Source organism: Myripristis murdjan, chromosome 15, assembly GCF_902150065.1.
Source record: "Myripristis murdjan chromosome 15, fMyrMur1.1, whole genome shotgun sequence".
In the NCBI taxonomy this organism is placed as follows: Eukaryota; Metazoa; Chordata; class Actinopteri; order Holocentriformes; family Holocentridae; genus Myripristis; species Myripristis murdjan.
This window is the reverse complement of record NC_043994.1, coordinates 20,127,479-20,144,470: the sequence shown is the minus strand read 5'-3', so window position 1 is coordinate 20,144,470 and position 16,992 is coordinate 20,127,479. Positions and strand designations below refer to the sequence as shown.

The 16,992-nt window shown below is 40.3% G+C and overlaps 1 protein-coding gene across 1 annotated transcript; it reads left to right on the top strand.

Moving 5' to 3' along the window:
• The first annotated feature begins 2,124 nt into the window (after nt 1–2,124).
• LOC115372497 (collagen alpha-1(IX) chain) lies at nt 2,125–15,720 on the top strand. The gene is made up of 26 exons (XM_030070459.1): nt 2,125–2,200; nt 3,531–3,654; nt 4,469–4,862; nt 4,984–5,061; nt 5,151–5,246; nt 5,349–5,402; nt 7,719–7,772; nt 7,868–7,921; nt 7,998–8,051; nt 8,262–8,315; nt 8,395–8,448; nt 8,542–8,595; nt 9,062–9,115; nt 9,276–9,320; nt 9,426–9,479; nt 9,570–9,623; nt 9,716–9,769; nt 9,943–10,014; nt 10,101–10,136; nt 12,176–12,220; nt 12,308–12,340; nt 12,645–12,791; nt 13,424–13,600; nt 14,332–14,422; nt 14,898–14,975; nt 15,297–15,720. Exons 1-26 carry the CDS (start codon nt 2,125–2,127, stop codon nt 15,497–15,499), a joined length of 2,289 nt encoding a protein of 762 aa, XP_029926319.1. The 3' UTR covers nt 15,500–15,720.
• The last annotated feature ends 1,272 nt before the right edge of the window (nt 15,721–16,992 follow it).

The window sequence follows — 16,992 nt, the reverse complement described above, 5'->3', positions numbered from 1 at the left end:
TTGGTGACATTTAAAATCAAACTTGGAGAAGAGATACTGATTTTTTTTTTTTTTTTTTTTTTTCCATTTTCTCCCAATTACACTCTTCATTCACTCAGTCAGTGAATGAAGCATTGAGATGTTGCACCTAGTGGCAGGTAGGCATAAATCTCTGACATCCTTGAAGTTTACAAGACAGCATGTCATTTCTCCTGACTGGCACCAGGAACAGATTCTGATTATGATTACCGACGCTGATTATTTTATCTTTTTAAAAAAAAAAAAAAAAAAAAAGCTGTAACTGAAGATTTTCTCTGGGGGTACATTGCAGCATTTCAGTTTGTCAAATCTTTTCATTTCATTTTGCCAGTGAGGCCAGTTGGTGACAAAGGTCACGGGACAAAGAATTTCCCCCACCCCCCTTTCTGCTTTACCGCAGTAACATGCATAGGGACCAGAAAATTTTATTGATACTGAAAGCATAATAATTAAAAAATCCTATGCTCGTACTGTGATCTTACTGTCAATAATGGATAAACATAGTCAACCAAGTTACCAAAATTAACCACAGTAACATTATAAATTACAACACTTGAAGGTCTACATGAAATTAATCTTTAATGAGGGTCATATCGATATTTGTGTTATTTGGCAGTAATTTTTCACATTTTTCCTTCAGGCTGGTTTGTAAATGCAGTTGTGTGGCCTGACTGTAAGGCCCGGTGTCCTCTGGGTGGAATGTTTGCAGAGCATCTTGTGCCTAGCTGTGACATACTACATCTTTTTCACAGCGAGACTCTGAAGAAACCGTCCTGAGAAAACTGTCAGTGCAGCACTATGACTGTTTTCTCAGGTCACTTCAAATGAAATTGCTATAATAGTGTCCACTAGATTCTATTCTCTAATTGTACCAATTGGTATGCAAAAAAAAAAAGAGGTGCAAAAAGACAGACATTATTGCATTATTATTGGAATTGGATTACATAAACCTGTTTGGATAACACTGCATAAACTGTTGATCAACAAAAAAGCACAGGTCTGTCCTCCAAAAGTACTTACCCTATTTACTTCTCTCAGCATAGAAGTAGCATAGAGTTGACCTGTCAATGCACTGGTGTCTTGCCTACCTTTTCTGGACATGACTACCTTGTAGTGACTGGATGTAACGGGCCTATAGGAGAGGGCAGATCCCCTGGGGACCAAAGGTGGAGTGGAGAACAAGGGTCAGGTTCCTGCGAGACCCAGAGTTTCCAGTTTGAATGGTCCTCCTGTTCAGCTCAGACTGGCCTGGGATGGCACTTTAGAGCGGGATATATCATCACTCCAGGAACTGTAAAACATTCATCTGCAGTCACCTTGGGAAACTCTTTTTCAGGAATATGTGAGTATTTATTCATTTATTTTTTTATTATTCTATAATTGCATGTCAGTATTGAGTTTTGTGATGGCAGTGGAAAATGTGATACAAGTTGTGTTACAAATGCTGAGAAGTTGGTGATAGCAATAGTAGATTTGTCATGAAGGTGATTGTGTGACTCAGATGTTTCCCCTAATTTGTTGAAACTTGAAATTGCTGTCTGGTTCCAAATTGCTTTGTCTGGAGAAAATAATTCAGTAGATATAATCTTTTATATGGTATATAATGAAAGAAAATGTTATGAATAATAACTCATGCAAAAGTTTGACATTAACATGTTTGTATGCTATGGAATATCAGGAAATTTTTGTTCACTATTTCTGATCGTGTTGAATTCCAGTAAGATGAGGCCAACTCAGCCTCCTTCCTCCAAAAATATAGTTCATTGCGTCACATACTTGGCCTATGAGTCACAAAATATATATATATATTTTAAATGTACTGTTGTCTTTAGATTTTATTTAACTCCTCATGGTTTTATCTATTTACTTTTCACATTAACACAACAGATCACTTCTATTCTGTGGAAATTTATGGATAGATCTTTCCTGATTCTTTACAGTTTCCAACAATCACTTTTAACACATCAATCAAAGTTACACAGTTAAAATAAATAATAGATGACTGACTGTTATGTGCAGCATCTAGCCATGTATCCAAAAGGTTATTAATTTCCTTTGTTTAATAACTTTCAGGCACCTATAACCCCTGACTATCAAAATTTGAAAATGCCAGCCTTCAAAAATATGCTGGTGTTCACACTCTTTGCCATCTTGGATTTGACCCAATGTCAACAGTTACCAAGTAAGTGTCCTTTAGAGGTTTTTTTCCCCCCTCACATTTAACGATGACATCGATTTCCTCCACTGCATGAAAGATAGCTACGAAAGATAATTACTAATATATATAGTATAATGCTGTATCTATCATCACCAGTGGTAATATGCTGACACCATATGGCTGACTAATGCATTTTATTTATTTTAATCACATCAATCATATGCTGCCTTTATTATTATTATTATTATTATTTTTTTTTTTTAGGTTAAACTCTTGCCAATGTTTTACTACACTCTGACCAGTAGATGTCATTATTTGTCAATAAATAGGCCAGAGTAAACCAGCTGCTGGCCAGACTGTGGTTAAGGTCACATTCAGGTTTCACTGTTTACATGAACCTCTGATACTTCTCATAGATAAAACCGTAGGCTGTTGGATACTTTGTTTTACCAAGCAGTAGGTGAGGCTTATTTCTAATACAGGGGGAAAACATAACCCTAACAGCAACAGTTCCTACCAAATTGTACCTATAATGAGTTTGAATTTTCCTGGGAGTTTGATGTTTACATACCACAGCAACCTGTTTACAGGGGAGTAAGCCATGCATCTCCACCAGGTGTCTGTCAGTCATATGAGGTTACCCAGGTTTCTCTCCCAGAGTTGAGAGGGTAATTACGTGTGCATGTGACGTCACAGCTCTCTGCCTCTATTTTAAACCTCCCAGAAACACCCTGAACTCATGCAAAACTCATGCAAACTCACAGCTTCTAGTGTTACAGCAACGAGGTACATTTACTGAAACACTTGTTGTTATTAGCTCAATTTTGGGGTAATTGCACTTTGGTGTGACATACAAACCATACTATAAGCTCATGAAATATGATGCATTACTAGAGTCTAACTACCTGCTAACTTAAAACATTTCCTGATATCATTTCCATAATCTAATGTCTGAAAGGGACTGTGGGACTTTTTATACGTAAGCATACTGCTGCACTTTTACATGAGTAAAATTCTCCAGTAAAAGTCCTGCATTCAAGACTTTTACTGGAGGATTTCTCAATATGATGATGTTATTTTTACTTTTGTAAAGGATTTTGAACTCACCCATAACTAACCCATAACCCAAATCCACATGGAAGTAAACAGCCTCTGATCTTTAAAGTTTTAGCAAATGATCTCACTGCACCTGTGGAGAGATTGGCATTGTTTATGCCAGTGTGTAATGTAACTATTTAGAATACCAATGATATAAGTGTTGACGTAAGATTAAGGAGACTTCCAACCCCTTTGTTACTGAATTAACGTGATAGGCTGTGAGATGTAAAACTGAGCTCAGTGTTTCTGCTGTGAGGCTTTGATCTCCTGGAGGAGTTCCGGGTGCCCAAGTCCAGAGGAGTGAGGAAGGTAGAAGGCTCTGAGCCTGATGCCGTGGCCTACCGCGTCAACCCCTCCATCCATCTACGAAAAACCATGAGGTAATAGACCACCTGATCCCGCTGAGGCTCAATGGAGCTGAACAGTGATTGACAAATAAATTTCAAGTGAGCTATTATAACTTATGTCCACATCCAAATAGCCTCGATTACATCCTAAATTCACACAAAGCCTTTCTTCATCAAGCAGAGCAGAGATCCAGAGTTTTGTTTCAGTCACCATAATTGATGGATTGCACACTCATTCTGCTAACCTCATTAGAAAGGTTTGGTGAAAATGTAATTACAATGTCTTGTGTGTAAATAATTACATAATTATTGCAGTGAGTTTGGGGGTGGGAGTTAATTTGTCTAGCATAATTTGAATTGACACTTTATAGGCCAAAGAATATGTCTTTGTTTTCTTATTTTTTCCTTATGTCTGTCAGAACAGCATTAATCATTCTGGGCTTTTTCTTTTGTGTCAGTGCCAACAGCTGCCCTTACTGAACCCTGCCTGCTTGACAGTAAAGCAAAGCTTTATGCATTTAGTGAGAAGTGTGCTTTATTGAAACTTAAAGAAACAAAAGAGTGGTTGTTCACTATCTAACTGGTGCATCGGTAAACTGGTGGAGAAGGCAGATTTAATAGAAACGGAAAGTCACAAAGAGAGGTGGGTGTTGAAGCTGTTGTCCCAAGTCAGACACTAATGTGGAACACAAGCGTAAAATTTGAGTAGCTATTTCTATTCAGTCACATGCTTAGAAAATCAAATCCGGATGGCCTGTATAACAAAGGCCTTTAATTATTGTCTTGTGGAGGAAGTAGGTTTTATGTTGTGTTACCCAGTTCTCTAAACCTCGTTCCCATGGCACAGTGATGTGTACCCAGATGGACTGCCCTCCGACTACTCCGTAATCGCAACATTTAAGGTGACCAAGGACGCTGCCAAAAAGTCCTGGAACCTGTGGCAGGTCAGTGACCCTGAGGGACGGGACCAGGTGGGCCTGCGTTTCCAGGGTGACACGCGCTCGTTGGACTTCTTCTACACCAGCCCCCATGGGAGCCAGATGCTGAGGACTTTCCATGGGGTGGAGAAGCTGTTTGACGGAGAATGGCACAAGCTGGCGCTGAGTGTAAAGGGCAGCCAGGTGAAGCTGCTGGTAGACTGCAGTGAGGTCAGTGTGGAGCCCATCGATGAGCCACGGCCAGTCATCCGCAGAGGGTACACCTCCATCGTGAAGCGGGCAGTAGGAGATCGCTCTGTGTCTGTAAGTTCATAGTTTGGATTTTCACATTAGCATTTCCTCCTGTTTATTTTGAAATCATTTAGTTAGTGATACAACTTTAACTCATTCACATGACTGCATATCATCTGCTCTGTCACTCCAGGTGGACCTTCAGCAGATGGAGGTGTCCTGTGACCCAGAGCAGGCATATTCAGAGGGTTGCTGTGAGCTCTCTAGTGTGGTGAGTCTGCTTCCTTTCAACGAGGTGTTAGCCTGTTGCTATAGAGGTGTGTCATTTTAACGCTATTCTTCTCACCTGCTCAATGACAGTGTGGAGGGTACGCAGAGATTGGCCTAACAGCCGGAAGAGCGACTTGCAAATGCATGCACGGACAACCTGGAATTCAGGGACCTCCAGGACCAAAGGTAAATGTACCCTCCCGCCTGTAAAATAAAAATTGCCTGAACATCATTGATAAGATTAGATAAGACGGAGAGCCATGCTGAGGTATTTGTATTCATCTGCAGGGTCACAGAGGTCTTCCAGGAAATCCGGGAGAGCCAGGAAGACAAGGAAATTGGGTAAGAGCACTTCAAACATACAACAGAATGAGGCTGAATTGTGTTTAAAGAGGACAAATAATGAAGGAATAACCTTTAGAGATTTTTGTGGTGGATGTGGTCAGCATTGACTGACTTTGCTATAATGGTGAGCATTAGCTGCTTCATCTTATTACACAATAAAGAGTTAAACTGCGTGGTGGGTGAATGAAATTGTAAAACTCTTGTTCGTGAGACAGCAATGAAGCTGTGGAAAATGGCAGTGGGAGCATTTCTGAGAGACGGCAGGATGGAAACAGATCTGGAAGCAAGACCGCTTAGTGATAGTAAACACAGGGGCTCCTCTCAGAGTTAGAAACCTCAAGTCTGTTTTTTTTTTTTTTTTTTTTGCAACAGATTTAGGAGGGAGCCAAGAAAAACATGAACCAACACGGATGTGACAATAAATTTGTTTTGGAGTTCTGAGAGAACCATTTAAATCTTAAAACACACACGCTGTAGTTTAGAATATAGGATTTAGATCAAGATGGCAAAGGATCATAGGATTTCTAATGGTTTTGCTTTTCCATTTGAAGAAACTGAGCCAAATGTAATGAATCCCACACACAGGAAAAACAGGCAGTTGAGCAATAACCATACACTCCAAATGTCTGGTAATGAATGGCATTAGCTAGCTTACAATTGTGTGAAATATGTCATATCTTTTCTTTCACAAATGCTTTTATATTTATGGATATTTAACACACCACATTCAGACGAGTTACTGAAACAGTGGAGATTTTTCAGAAAGAAATAGTTTTTAAAACTTTCTGCTGCAGGACCCAGTTACATACTATATGCATCTTTGTGTGAATAAACATAGCCATATTTGTGCCCTTAGGCAGCAGCAGACATGAATATTTCCACTTCAAATTTATGATTCGTTTATCTCTTTGATGTTCAGCAGTTATTGCTTTGTTAGAGCAGATCAGAATGTCTTCTTAAGCGCAGTCCAGGGAACATGTGTTCAGTAGAGTGTTTAAAGAAGGAGGATTGTTTTATATGTGATGGTTTGGCATTTAGCGTGCCCTTTGCTCTCAGAGGGGAAATCCCCCATGTCGCCTGTGCATGCGCGTGCACACACACACCCAGAGTACTATTCCAGAGCTATACATGCACATACTGTACTCATGTTTTGACGTGTAGCACTTGCTCGTGTGGGAGTAAGCATCTGTCTTGTGTAACAGTCCTGACCCCCTGCCTGCATGCGAATCACAGATCCCCAACATGTTTATCTCCTCCCCCGCTGGCATCTAAGGAGGGCATTTCCTACCTCAGATATATGAACTGTCCATCTCAGCTGGTGGGTGGTCCTTTGCTTGTCAGACCTATACTGCCTCAAAGCTGTCGTAAAGTTCATGGTCATGCCTCTCACCGTACTGCCGGCCATCTCTGAGGTTAACCTCCTTCCATCTGGCTTGAAACAGCCCTAGGTGTGATGGTTAAATAAACTGACAATGTAGAGGCACTGGCCACGTTTCATACTGTTTGTTGACTCAATGAAATACTGCCAATTGGAAAACACCATTCTTTGTATTACTAGGGAGGTCAGCATCTGTGCAAACAGGAGCACTGTTCCATTTTCTTACACTTGTGACTTTTTTCTAAAAAAAAAAAAAAAAAAAATCTTTTTTGGGTGTTAATGTTAAAAAAAAAAAAAATCTTTTTTAAACAAATATACACCCATACAATACAACACATGCATGATAATGGAGAGCTGCTGTAAACGGTCGAGTGTTTTTTGGCAGCTGAATGAGATAGATTTCTGGCATACAGAGTAAAATATAGCAGGGCACGTGATTCCTTTCCTTTCTTTTTTTTTTTTTTAAACAAATCAAAACATAACACGAAAAAGGCTGGTGTTTCCAAATGCTCCTGAATATGCTTGTGTATTTCTTTTTTTTCCACATTTTTAATGATAATCATCTTCATTTTGTCAGATGTTAAGATTATTATGGCCCATATTCAAAAATTTCTCAATGTTTACTTACTGTATCCATCGCTCCCTCCATGGGAATTAAATGATAAATGCAGAACATTAAACTATGTCTTGCTAATTGCTTGAGAGCAAAGTAGACACTATCATATCTGAACTATTACAGCTTTGTTAAGATGCAGCTCATGCCTAATCTGTCATAAAATATTAACCAGTGATTCTCAGCTGAAACTACAAAAATATTATGCACTCTTTCAGCACGTCTCTCTTCACTTTAATACTGTATTTCTCAAGATAGGTGGTCCAAAAATTGTTGGACTGTCACAACTCTCAGTTTTAATTAATCCAAACTTGCCTTGCAGGGGATCATGGGAAACACAGGAGACTATGGTCACATTGGCGAGACGGGCCCAAAGGTACGATCTGCCCTGAGATGCTCCCTTCTTTTTTCCAGACAAGATATTTAGTTCATCCTCTGAAAATGTACTAATGAAACCTCAAATGTCCCCAGGGTGAGGAAGGAATAAAAGGCGAAAAAGGAATGAGAGGACTCCGTGGCCGCGTGGTAATCCATCAAACGCAGATTATCATCTTTTTACTCCATGATACAACTGTGTATTAATAAGATGTTGTTTAAATAGGGTGACAGAGGACCCAAGGGACTGAAGGGATTACAAGGAGCAGGTGGTTTCAAGGTAAACTCCTCCGATGCTGTTCATGCAAAATGTATTTCCAATCAAAGGCTCTCAAAGCCTTTGATTTGCCTGTAATCAGGCAATTACAGCAGGTTGCTGGTGATGTTTCCTGCTTTTAATCGGATTTCTGTGCTGTTTGTCATTGTGCAGTTGCACAGCTTTAGCAGTAACTCAGAGTATTTAATGTAGATGTTCTGATTTTAATTTAAGGGAGTTCGGGGACCACCGGGAGACATTGGAGAGAGCGGCGAGCCAGGAGAAGTTGTAAGTTAACCACTCAGACACTTTGCTGAACCATTTTGGAACTGATTATCATATTACTAACGTTTTGGCCTCCCTGAAGGGTGCTCAAGGTGAAACCGGATATGAAGGGATTCCCGGGTATCAAGGAGTTAAGGTATTCATCATTCAAGTTTTTCCCCCATTAATTTCTCTGTTTTCCTCTCATCCAGATACTGTGATTTAAATCTCATCATGGATTCCTTTATAGGGAGAAGAAGGGGCCTCTGGTGCAGAGGGGCTTCCTGGGCCCCAGGGAAAGCAGGTGGGTTATGGGTCCACAAATATGCCCACCAATTGCCTGTTTTTGCCATATACATACTAAAATCCATAAGACACTCTTAATTCTTCATCTGCTACCTTCAAAATTCCCTCATGTAAGCATAGAGAACAACTAAATCATTTTTAATGTGGTAAGGAACACTGGAATAGAACTATGTTTTTGGCATATGTGCCGTCTCCATAAACAACATTAGTTCATGTGGCTGGATTCTGGCTAAGATTGGGGGGCCTGAACTATATCAACATAAGATGGTGAGTCACTGAGAGAGGAGCCTCAGCTGCCACGATAACCTTCTGTATTGAATATGGACGAAGTACGAAGTACCACACTGGTCATTGAAAAGACAGACTGTTTGGTGTATTTTAAACACCATATAATTTAGTTAATGGGATGTAACTCATATCGTCTGGTGCTTATTGGGATTAAAAATGGTATCATAATTTGACAGGGTATTATTGGAGACCCTGGAGAGAGAGGAGCTGCTGGAGAGAAAGGACAGCCCGTACGTATCTCAACACAATGATATAGAAATGATATTAGCCCTTAACTTGCCTGATTTTGGTCTATGCTGCATATTGCATGATTAATAAGGTTTTCTTGCATTTTAAAGTCAACATAGGCTTTGATAAATATGTTAATTGTCTGACCTTATTGACACCTAGGGTGTCCAAGGACCTAAGGGTAGAGTTGGAACCACTGGACCAAAGGTAATTCACTGCTAACACACCTACAGCATCACAGCTGAGAGCTCAGTTATATTTACAAAGAATATAATAATGTTTTGATTTGTAGTAAATATGGCATGTCTTTAGGGCATTATTGGAGATCCTGGTATGCCAGGAAGAGATGGGGATCCAGGAATAGAGGTATTGCACACTGATCATATTGATGCTTTTATTCTGGAGTTTAGAACTGACGTTTTTTTTATTTACAAGTGTCGTCCATTCCACACGCAGGCTTACCAAGGACCACAGGGTCTCAGTGGCGGAACTGGTCAAACTGGAACAAAGGTGACATGCAGATCAGATTTTGTAAATAAATATGCAGTTGAATTGTTTCTGGATGATTAATTTCTTGGGGTGTGTGACTTGGTCTTCAACAGGGAGAGAAAGGTGTCCTGGGGCCACCAGGAGAAATGGGTCCTCAAGGCCGAACTGTAAGTCACCTTTTCAGCCCGTCGCTGCATTACAATCACAGAAGACACTGAGCACAAAATTCATTCTGAAGAGTTGAGTATGTAAAGTAGTTTGCCATCTTAAAGGCAAACTACAGTGCACAAAGAATAAAGTAGGCCCTTAGGTCGGTTTTAATGAATGCGCTATTCTCCAGGGCCCAAGAGGTTACAAAGGTTCTGCAGCGAAGCCAGGAAGACCTGGATTTATTGGCCCCCCAGGACCTACGGTGACTGTTCCAGATGAATTTTTCTAATCGCTTTGAAATACAAGTTCATTCTCTTCAAACCACTGAACTATGTTGTGTCCTTGCAGGGACATGTGGGCCTGCCCGGCAAACCAGGGCCCAAGGTAACACTCTCATCCACTATCTGTTGTGAAATTCAAATGAAGGCAATTTGATCATATAGTATCATCTCATGCTACAATCAGCAATCGTGGAAGTAACAGCAGGTTCAAATGAGTCCAGCACACTTTAGGGTTTACAGAGCTTTTCTTTTACCAAACGGGAGTTTTTACTAATTGTCTCATGGTTGAATGGCGAAGGCTTAATTTTGTTTTAAAGTAATCAGGTGAAGGTCAAGTGAAATACTAGACAAACCACTGAATGATTATCTGTGATGCCAACAGAAGGCACATTATCAGATCCATTCTTTACATTTCTCTTCACCTATGGAGCAGACATGTTGGTAAGGTTGGATTACTGCAGCAGGTTGGCTCCTAGTTTCATGTGTCAGCGTAGCTCTCCTATAACTCACTACCTCAGGGTCATCTGTCAGCAAACCCATATCAAACCTCCACCAAGAGGCAGAACAAACAATTGGATAATTCACTTAGCTCTCCGGAGTGGCTCCACTCTTTGATTCAGTAACGGCTGCTCCCAGGGCATGTTGGCTCAGTGTATCCTATTCTCCCCATCTGGACAGGAGGTCAAAACGAGTGCTAAACTCCCCCGGAGGGCCTGTTCTTGGTGTTTACAGGATAATCCGTACCGATTACAGGGACAAATCTTCCAGTAGAACCCCCATTTCAGCTGTTAATATTTTGTGGCATGTTATAATCCAAACAAAACTGATTTTTTTTTTTTTTTTAAGCCTAGTAGAGAGCAAAGAACTGGCATTGATTTGTTTTAAAGTGGAATACAAATGAGTCCCCAAAATAAATAAATAAATTTTAAAAAAAAATCAAAGCATGTACTGTGTCCAAAAACATTTCAGTTTTTACTAGTATAATTCACAACTGTGTCACCTTGCCAGAAAAAAGGGAAGAGTGGAGATTCCCCTTTCTACAATGCCTGATAGAGTATTGATTGGAAAATGTGGAAAAGGTTACTATGGTGATATTCGGTGTTATTTTCCTGGGAGGGAACAGTCCACCAAATGAGTGTGCTTTCCTTCAGTGTGATTCAGCAGAGCACATCCAGTTGTGTTACTAGCGCTCTGTATGCTGCCACTCACTGCTGTCTTAGGATGTCAGCACTCTAATGTGAAACAAATTTGCTGGAGTAATAAAGCACTATGTCCTTTTCACTAGTTGGCTTCACTGTTTTGGGTGTTAATGTTGAATTTTCACATTACTGTGTGTAATGATATTCCTCCCCCTCATGTCAAAAGGTTAAAAAAAAAAACACCAACAGAAATTTTGACTTGTATTTGTATCTGTTTGGTTGTGAAGGAACATAAACACAGCAGGTGTGGCTGTAGTGCAGTTTGAGAAACTTTCTGTCTGTCATGATGAATGGAAATCTGGTGGAGAAAGATGCATCATCAGCTCTGTATATACAACAAACACTTCTCACTGAAAATGTATTATGTATATGGACAGATGCAATGGATGCCAGAACTTGCACTGTAACAATATTAGATAGGATCAGATAGTAGCTTTGATAATTCAAACCAAGTCCTTCGATGCAGATTCTTATCAGTGTGAGTGATCATAATTTGAGTTTAACTACCTTATCAAATCTATAGGATTTGAAGTGGATTGTAATCCCTCTTGTTGCTTTGAAAGCAAGCTGTGTCAGGGCAGTGTGTCCTGAATTATTCATGAGGTTTCATTTTCTGTTGGCTACACCACCATTGATTGATATAAATGCCGCAATTTATTTTTAAATTTAAACATATGGCTGTTTTTGCCATTGCATACTTGATGTCAGTAGCTTATCAATCTAGCAACATGCAGGCCTTATGGATATGTGTCAATTAATAGCACTACTTTATGGGCATAAAAAGGATAAAATTACTTTGGGGGCAGTTTTGCTGTGTAATAAATTTGCACTAGGTTCTTGTTTATCCGCCCATGGAGAATTTTTTATCTGCACAACAGTGAACTTTATGTAAAATATTTTCCTTGTTACTAACTAATAATTATTTTTCAACATCTTTGTATAGGGAGACACAGGAATCCAGGGAATCCAAGGTGTCAAGGGTGCAATGGTACTGTTTTAAATTTTTCATCCACTCTACTTATCATTTTACTCACTCATCCACTTGTACTTACTACGAATTTGCTTTTTCCTAAAGGGACAAAATGGACAAAAAGGCCCAAAAGGACAGGTGAGGTGTGCTTCTGCTGTGTTAGTGCTTCAAGGTCACCACACAAAATGAATTTGAGTGCTTACCACTGATCTATGCTTACTATCATAACATAAAGCACACATACATGATAATGCTACAATCAAGAATAAATATTATAAGTAGCCAGGTACTGAAAAAGGCATTTGGTATAAACCCACTTTTATGCCAATTTATGGCCTTCAACTTACAGCTGTAGTCAATAGTTTGCTGAGTCGTTACTGCAGTATTTAGCTCTGCTCTATATTGAAATTTGTCATTGCTGATGTTGTTACCTGTGCTGTAGGTTGGAGATCCAGGTGAGCAGGGACCACAGGGAGGACGGGGAAAGCGTGGCCCAGCCGGCCCACCTGGACGTTCAGGTCCTGTTGGAGTGAAAGGGGTTCGAGGTGAAGGAGGACCAGATGGTTTTCAGGGTCCCCCCGGCCCACCGGTAAGCAAACACAAGGCTCTGGAACTTTGTTTTGGCTTGTGCAACAAATCTTATGAATAAAATTCACAGAATCACTGGCTAAGGATTTGAAAAACATGCGGAATATGTGTTTTAATTTTCTTATCTCTGACTAAAGTAAGGCCCCCCAAATTTACAAAAGCATCAATCATTGCTTCCAATATTAGACTAAATGTGGAATACTTTCTGTAATTATCTTGGTATATGTTGCACAGAACTCATTTCAAAAGCTCCCTCTTGAATCCCTGCTGTAACTGGTACTTCTCACACACTCACACGATATCACACACACAGCAAAGCAGTTATTGGCAATAGTAGTCACAGTGATTGGTGCACACAGTGTTTGGTAAAAACTCGGGTGTCAAGAATGCCTTTAAATGGTTTCTCATTAGCCAGTAGTTACTAGTGACTCACAGCAAGGGTTTCATTTAGTGTGGCTATAAATCCATAATGAGCCTAAAGAAATATTGTTGGCTGGGTTTACTGTCGATTCACTGCATCTCCTTTCTGTAGCAGCCATTGGTTCAGCATGCTCTGTCCTGTAATATTCCATATTACATGTCTCAGAGTTGGGTCACCTCCAGTGATGGATGTGGTAATGATTTGTTGCACAGGGCCCAACCCTCGCTGCTCAACACGTGATTGAGGTTTGCAAGAGAGTGGTACTGGAACAGATGTCCACGTTTGCCAACTCAGTGAAGAGGACATGTGCTGCTGTTTGTCCTCTGTATGGGGACGTGCCCATGGGTGCCCCCGGTCCCCCTGGACAGAAGGGACCACCTGGACTGCCTGTGAGTTTCAAATATCCAGTGTTGATTTGTTGAGTAGAGTATTTTTTGTGGTATATCTCCATCAGTCCACAAAGACACTCCAGGGACACCATTTAGGTGTAATTCAACATTGCGTCGAACTTTGATTCAGATGCACTGCTGAAATACATTCCCCATACATTGTTCATTTCTGTCTCCCTGGCTAAGTAAAATACAAACACATTGCAAGAGCCTGGACTGGACTGAGAGAGCTGAAGTATTTGGCAGAATAGCTTGGAATGAAAACATTCCGATTTTCCACGTCTCCATGAGGACAAATAAGAAGTCACAGACGAGGCACTTGAATGGTTTTTGGAGAGCATCAAGCCTGACTTTGGACTGGAAACCCTTTTCCACATTTATTATACAGCGTCTAAGCGATTCATGTTCCACAACTTCTTTAATCACACATTCTCGAGCTGATAAATGTTCATGAAGCCATGAAAATATAAAAAATATTAGATAATGGCTGCCTCATATTGCAAACACACATGCCCAACCAGTAGTAGGGGTGTATCTGTGCAGTGTTTGTCCAATGGAATATGACTGATTAGCAGACTAAATCTTGTCAGTATTTGTGTACAATGCTGGTCAGTCGTGAATGGAGCCTTAATCTGCAGCTTGACAAGAGAAACAAAGTGCATTTCAACTTTCATGCTGAAAATGCACAGAGGATTAACGGTGTAATTTAACTATTTTTGTGTTGCTGTCAGGGTGACCCTGGTATTGATGGCATCGATGGAGAAGTGGGCCAACAGGGTTTCTATGGAGAAGCTGGAGATCCAGGCAAACCAGGAGAAATAGGTCTGAAATACAATCATGACATGATGTATTTCTGTCATAACCCTATGCCTTTTATCAAAAATATAATTCACCAATGCTTGTTTTGGAAGTAGCACACAGGGCTGCCGCTTATAATGACTGAACCATACTTTGAGGAGCTGCAGCCCTAAATCAAACATTGTACAACATTGTGAACCTTGAAACATGCTACCTGCATGGGAACATGTACAGTCTACGCTCCAAATTATTGTTAGAGGGCTTTGTATGATCTCACACTTACGGTACATTCCCGTGCCAAGCCAATGAAATTTGACACTATTTACAAGGTGTTTTAAACATTTATTTAACAATGATCTCAGTAACACATATGGTCTTTAATCAACATGAACAGTATGTTCTTGAGTACCAGCTCGCTCCCACGGGGCGTTGCATATAAAAGGTGGCATGACCTTTCTGTTGTCATTCCTGCTAAGAGAACAGTGTGTCTGGCTTCCAGGTGACAGAGGAGAACAAGGTGATAAAGGAGCGAAGGGCCACGGCCTCCCTGGCTACATCGGAGACCAGGGACCGAAGGGTAACATTATCTTCAAACACCTCTAATGACTAATCTAACTAGGAATTTAAATGAGCTTCTGGTTCGCTGTTTATCATCAGTAGCCACATCTGGCTCTACGCATTGTTTTACACTACATTGTTTGAACTGTAGTCAGTGAAGGCTAGGCACAGGAAAGGAGGGAGGAGCACGCTGTAATTTGCCAAAAGAAATTTCTTTTCTCTGCCATGTACTGTACTTGGAATCCATGAAAGCAGGCTTACTCAGCGAATACAGAAAGAGGGCAGACATGGAGACATGAAGACTAAACACTCATTATAACGCTTTATTCTCAATCACCAGGTCAGCGTGGACGTCCCGGCAGAGCCTTTAACGGCGAGCCAGGGAAGCAGGGTGAGAGGGGACACGTAGGCCGTCCAGGACTCAGGGGTCACCAGGGTCTCAGAGGAGTGCCAGGTATCTGTATGACCTCTGGGTGCGATCTGCTCAATCCCCCAAACGGAACAACTCAGCCAGCACCCCAGAGGCCGAGAAGTCGCCCCTAGAGAAAAAACTTGAAAGTTTGGACAGAGTCAGCCCTACATGGACAGTGATCTGGAGATGTAGTTGATGGGAGTAAAAGATGGCAAATTATTTTTTGTTAATAGGTGTATGTTAAAAACTTGAAAAATAAACCGATTTAATGTAAATATACAACTGAAGCCAGAAGAGACGAGAATGTTTTAACTTCTGTCAACATTATGATTTACAATTCAATTTATCACCACATGCATTTGTAAAAATAAAAATAAAAGAAACTATCATTATTTGATAGTTTTATTTAAAATGATCTCACATGAGCTTGAGTCGTCTTGGAATATCTGTTCTTTCTAATAAAATATAATAACAAAAAAAAAAAAGATCAATTATTATTTGGTTTTCTTTTTATCATAGAAATGGTATTTTTCAGTAAATTTGTGTTCATATGACAGCCTAACTTTGGTTCATAATCACAGCCATATCTGTCTTGGAATTTGAGAGTTGCTGGGCCAATGGAAATAAGTACCGTGATGATGGTGCGAGAACATCATGAGCATAATTTTAAGAGTTTGTTTGCCCCATAGTGGTGGTTTTTGAGTACTGGAAAATATTGCACAATATTTAATACCATGTAAAGAGCAGAACACACCTAAGGGCTATTTTCATTTGCCCTTCACATGTAGCTGTGCTATTCTGTACACAAAGCACAAATTTATGAGCCACTTGAGCATTTTTTAATTAGAAAATCCATCATAATGTGCTCGTAACCTTACTCCTAAAATCTTGCCAGATTTTCGAGGTGAGCATTGCTGCATTTTATGTGATATTGATGAAATGTATCCACTGCTGTGGGGACACTGTATTTAAAGCTTTATATTTGGCAGTTTTCCCTAGTTTTAAGGATTATATCTCAATTTCTGCGGTAAGTTAACTGATTGCAAATATTAAATTGGGTTGATTTAAATACAGTGACTGAAAGATGATCAAATTTGGTTTTGGATATCATCAAAGAAAGCTGATAACCTGTCCTCCCTGTGTGAATATTTACCTTGTCTTAGATGCTGTGGAGGTGAGAATTAACATACTGTGCTTTCCATGTGGTGGCTTGGTGAGTTAGCACATCAGATTAAAAAAAGACCAGGTTTTTATTTGTGGTTTGGCCTTTCCTGTGTGGACTTAATCATTTTGTCTCTATGTTCACAAGGCTTTCCTTCCTGAGTCCCAACACATTCAAGTCAGGTGGACTGGAGACTCTAAACTGCACATAATGTGTACATGAATTTGAGTGTCAATATGAATTAGCTAAATATGGGCTGGCAACCTGTCCCGGGTGTTTCCCTGTCCCAGCAGTGTGTGCTGGACGCCGCTGCAGTCCCCCACAGTCCGGAAAGGATTAACCGGGCAGAGAAAATGAGCGATTAAACGTTTTCCACAGCTAAATCTAATGGAGATGCACTTTTTACTGGAGGAACTCACATGGAGCTCTGTGTGCTCCTGGCTCACATTAGTTTCCTCTGAG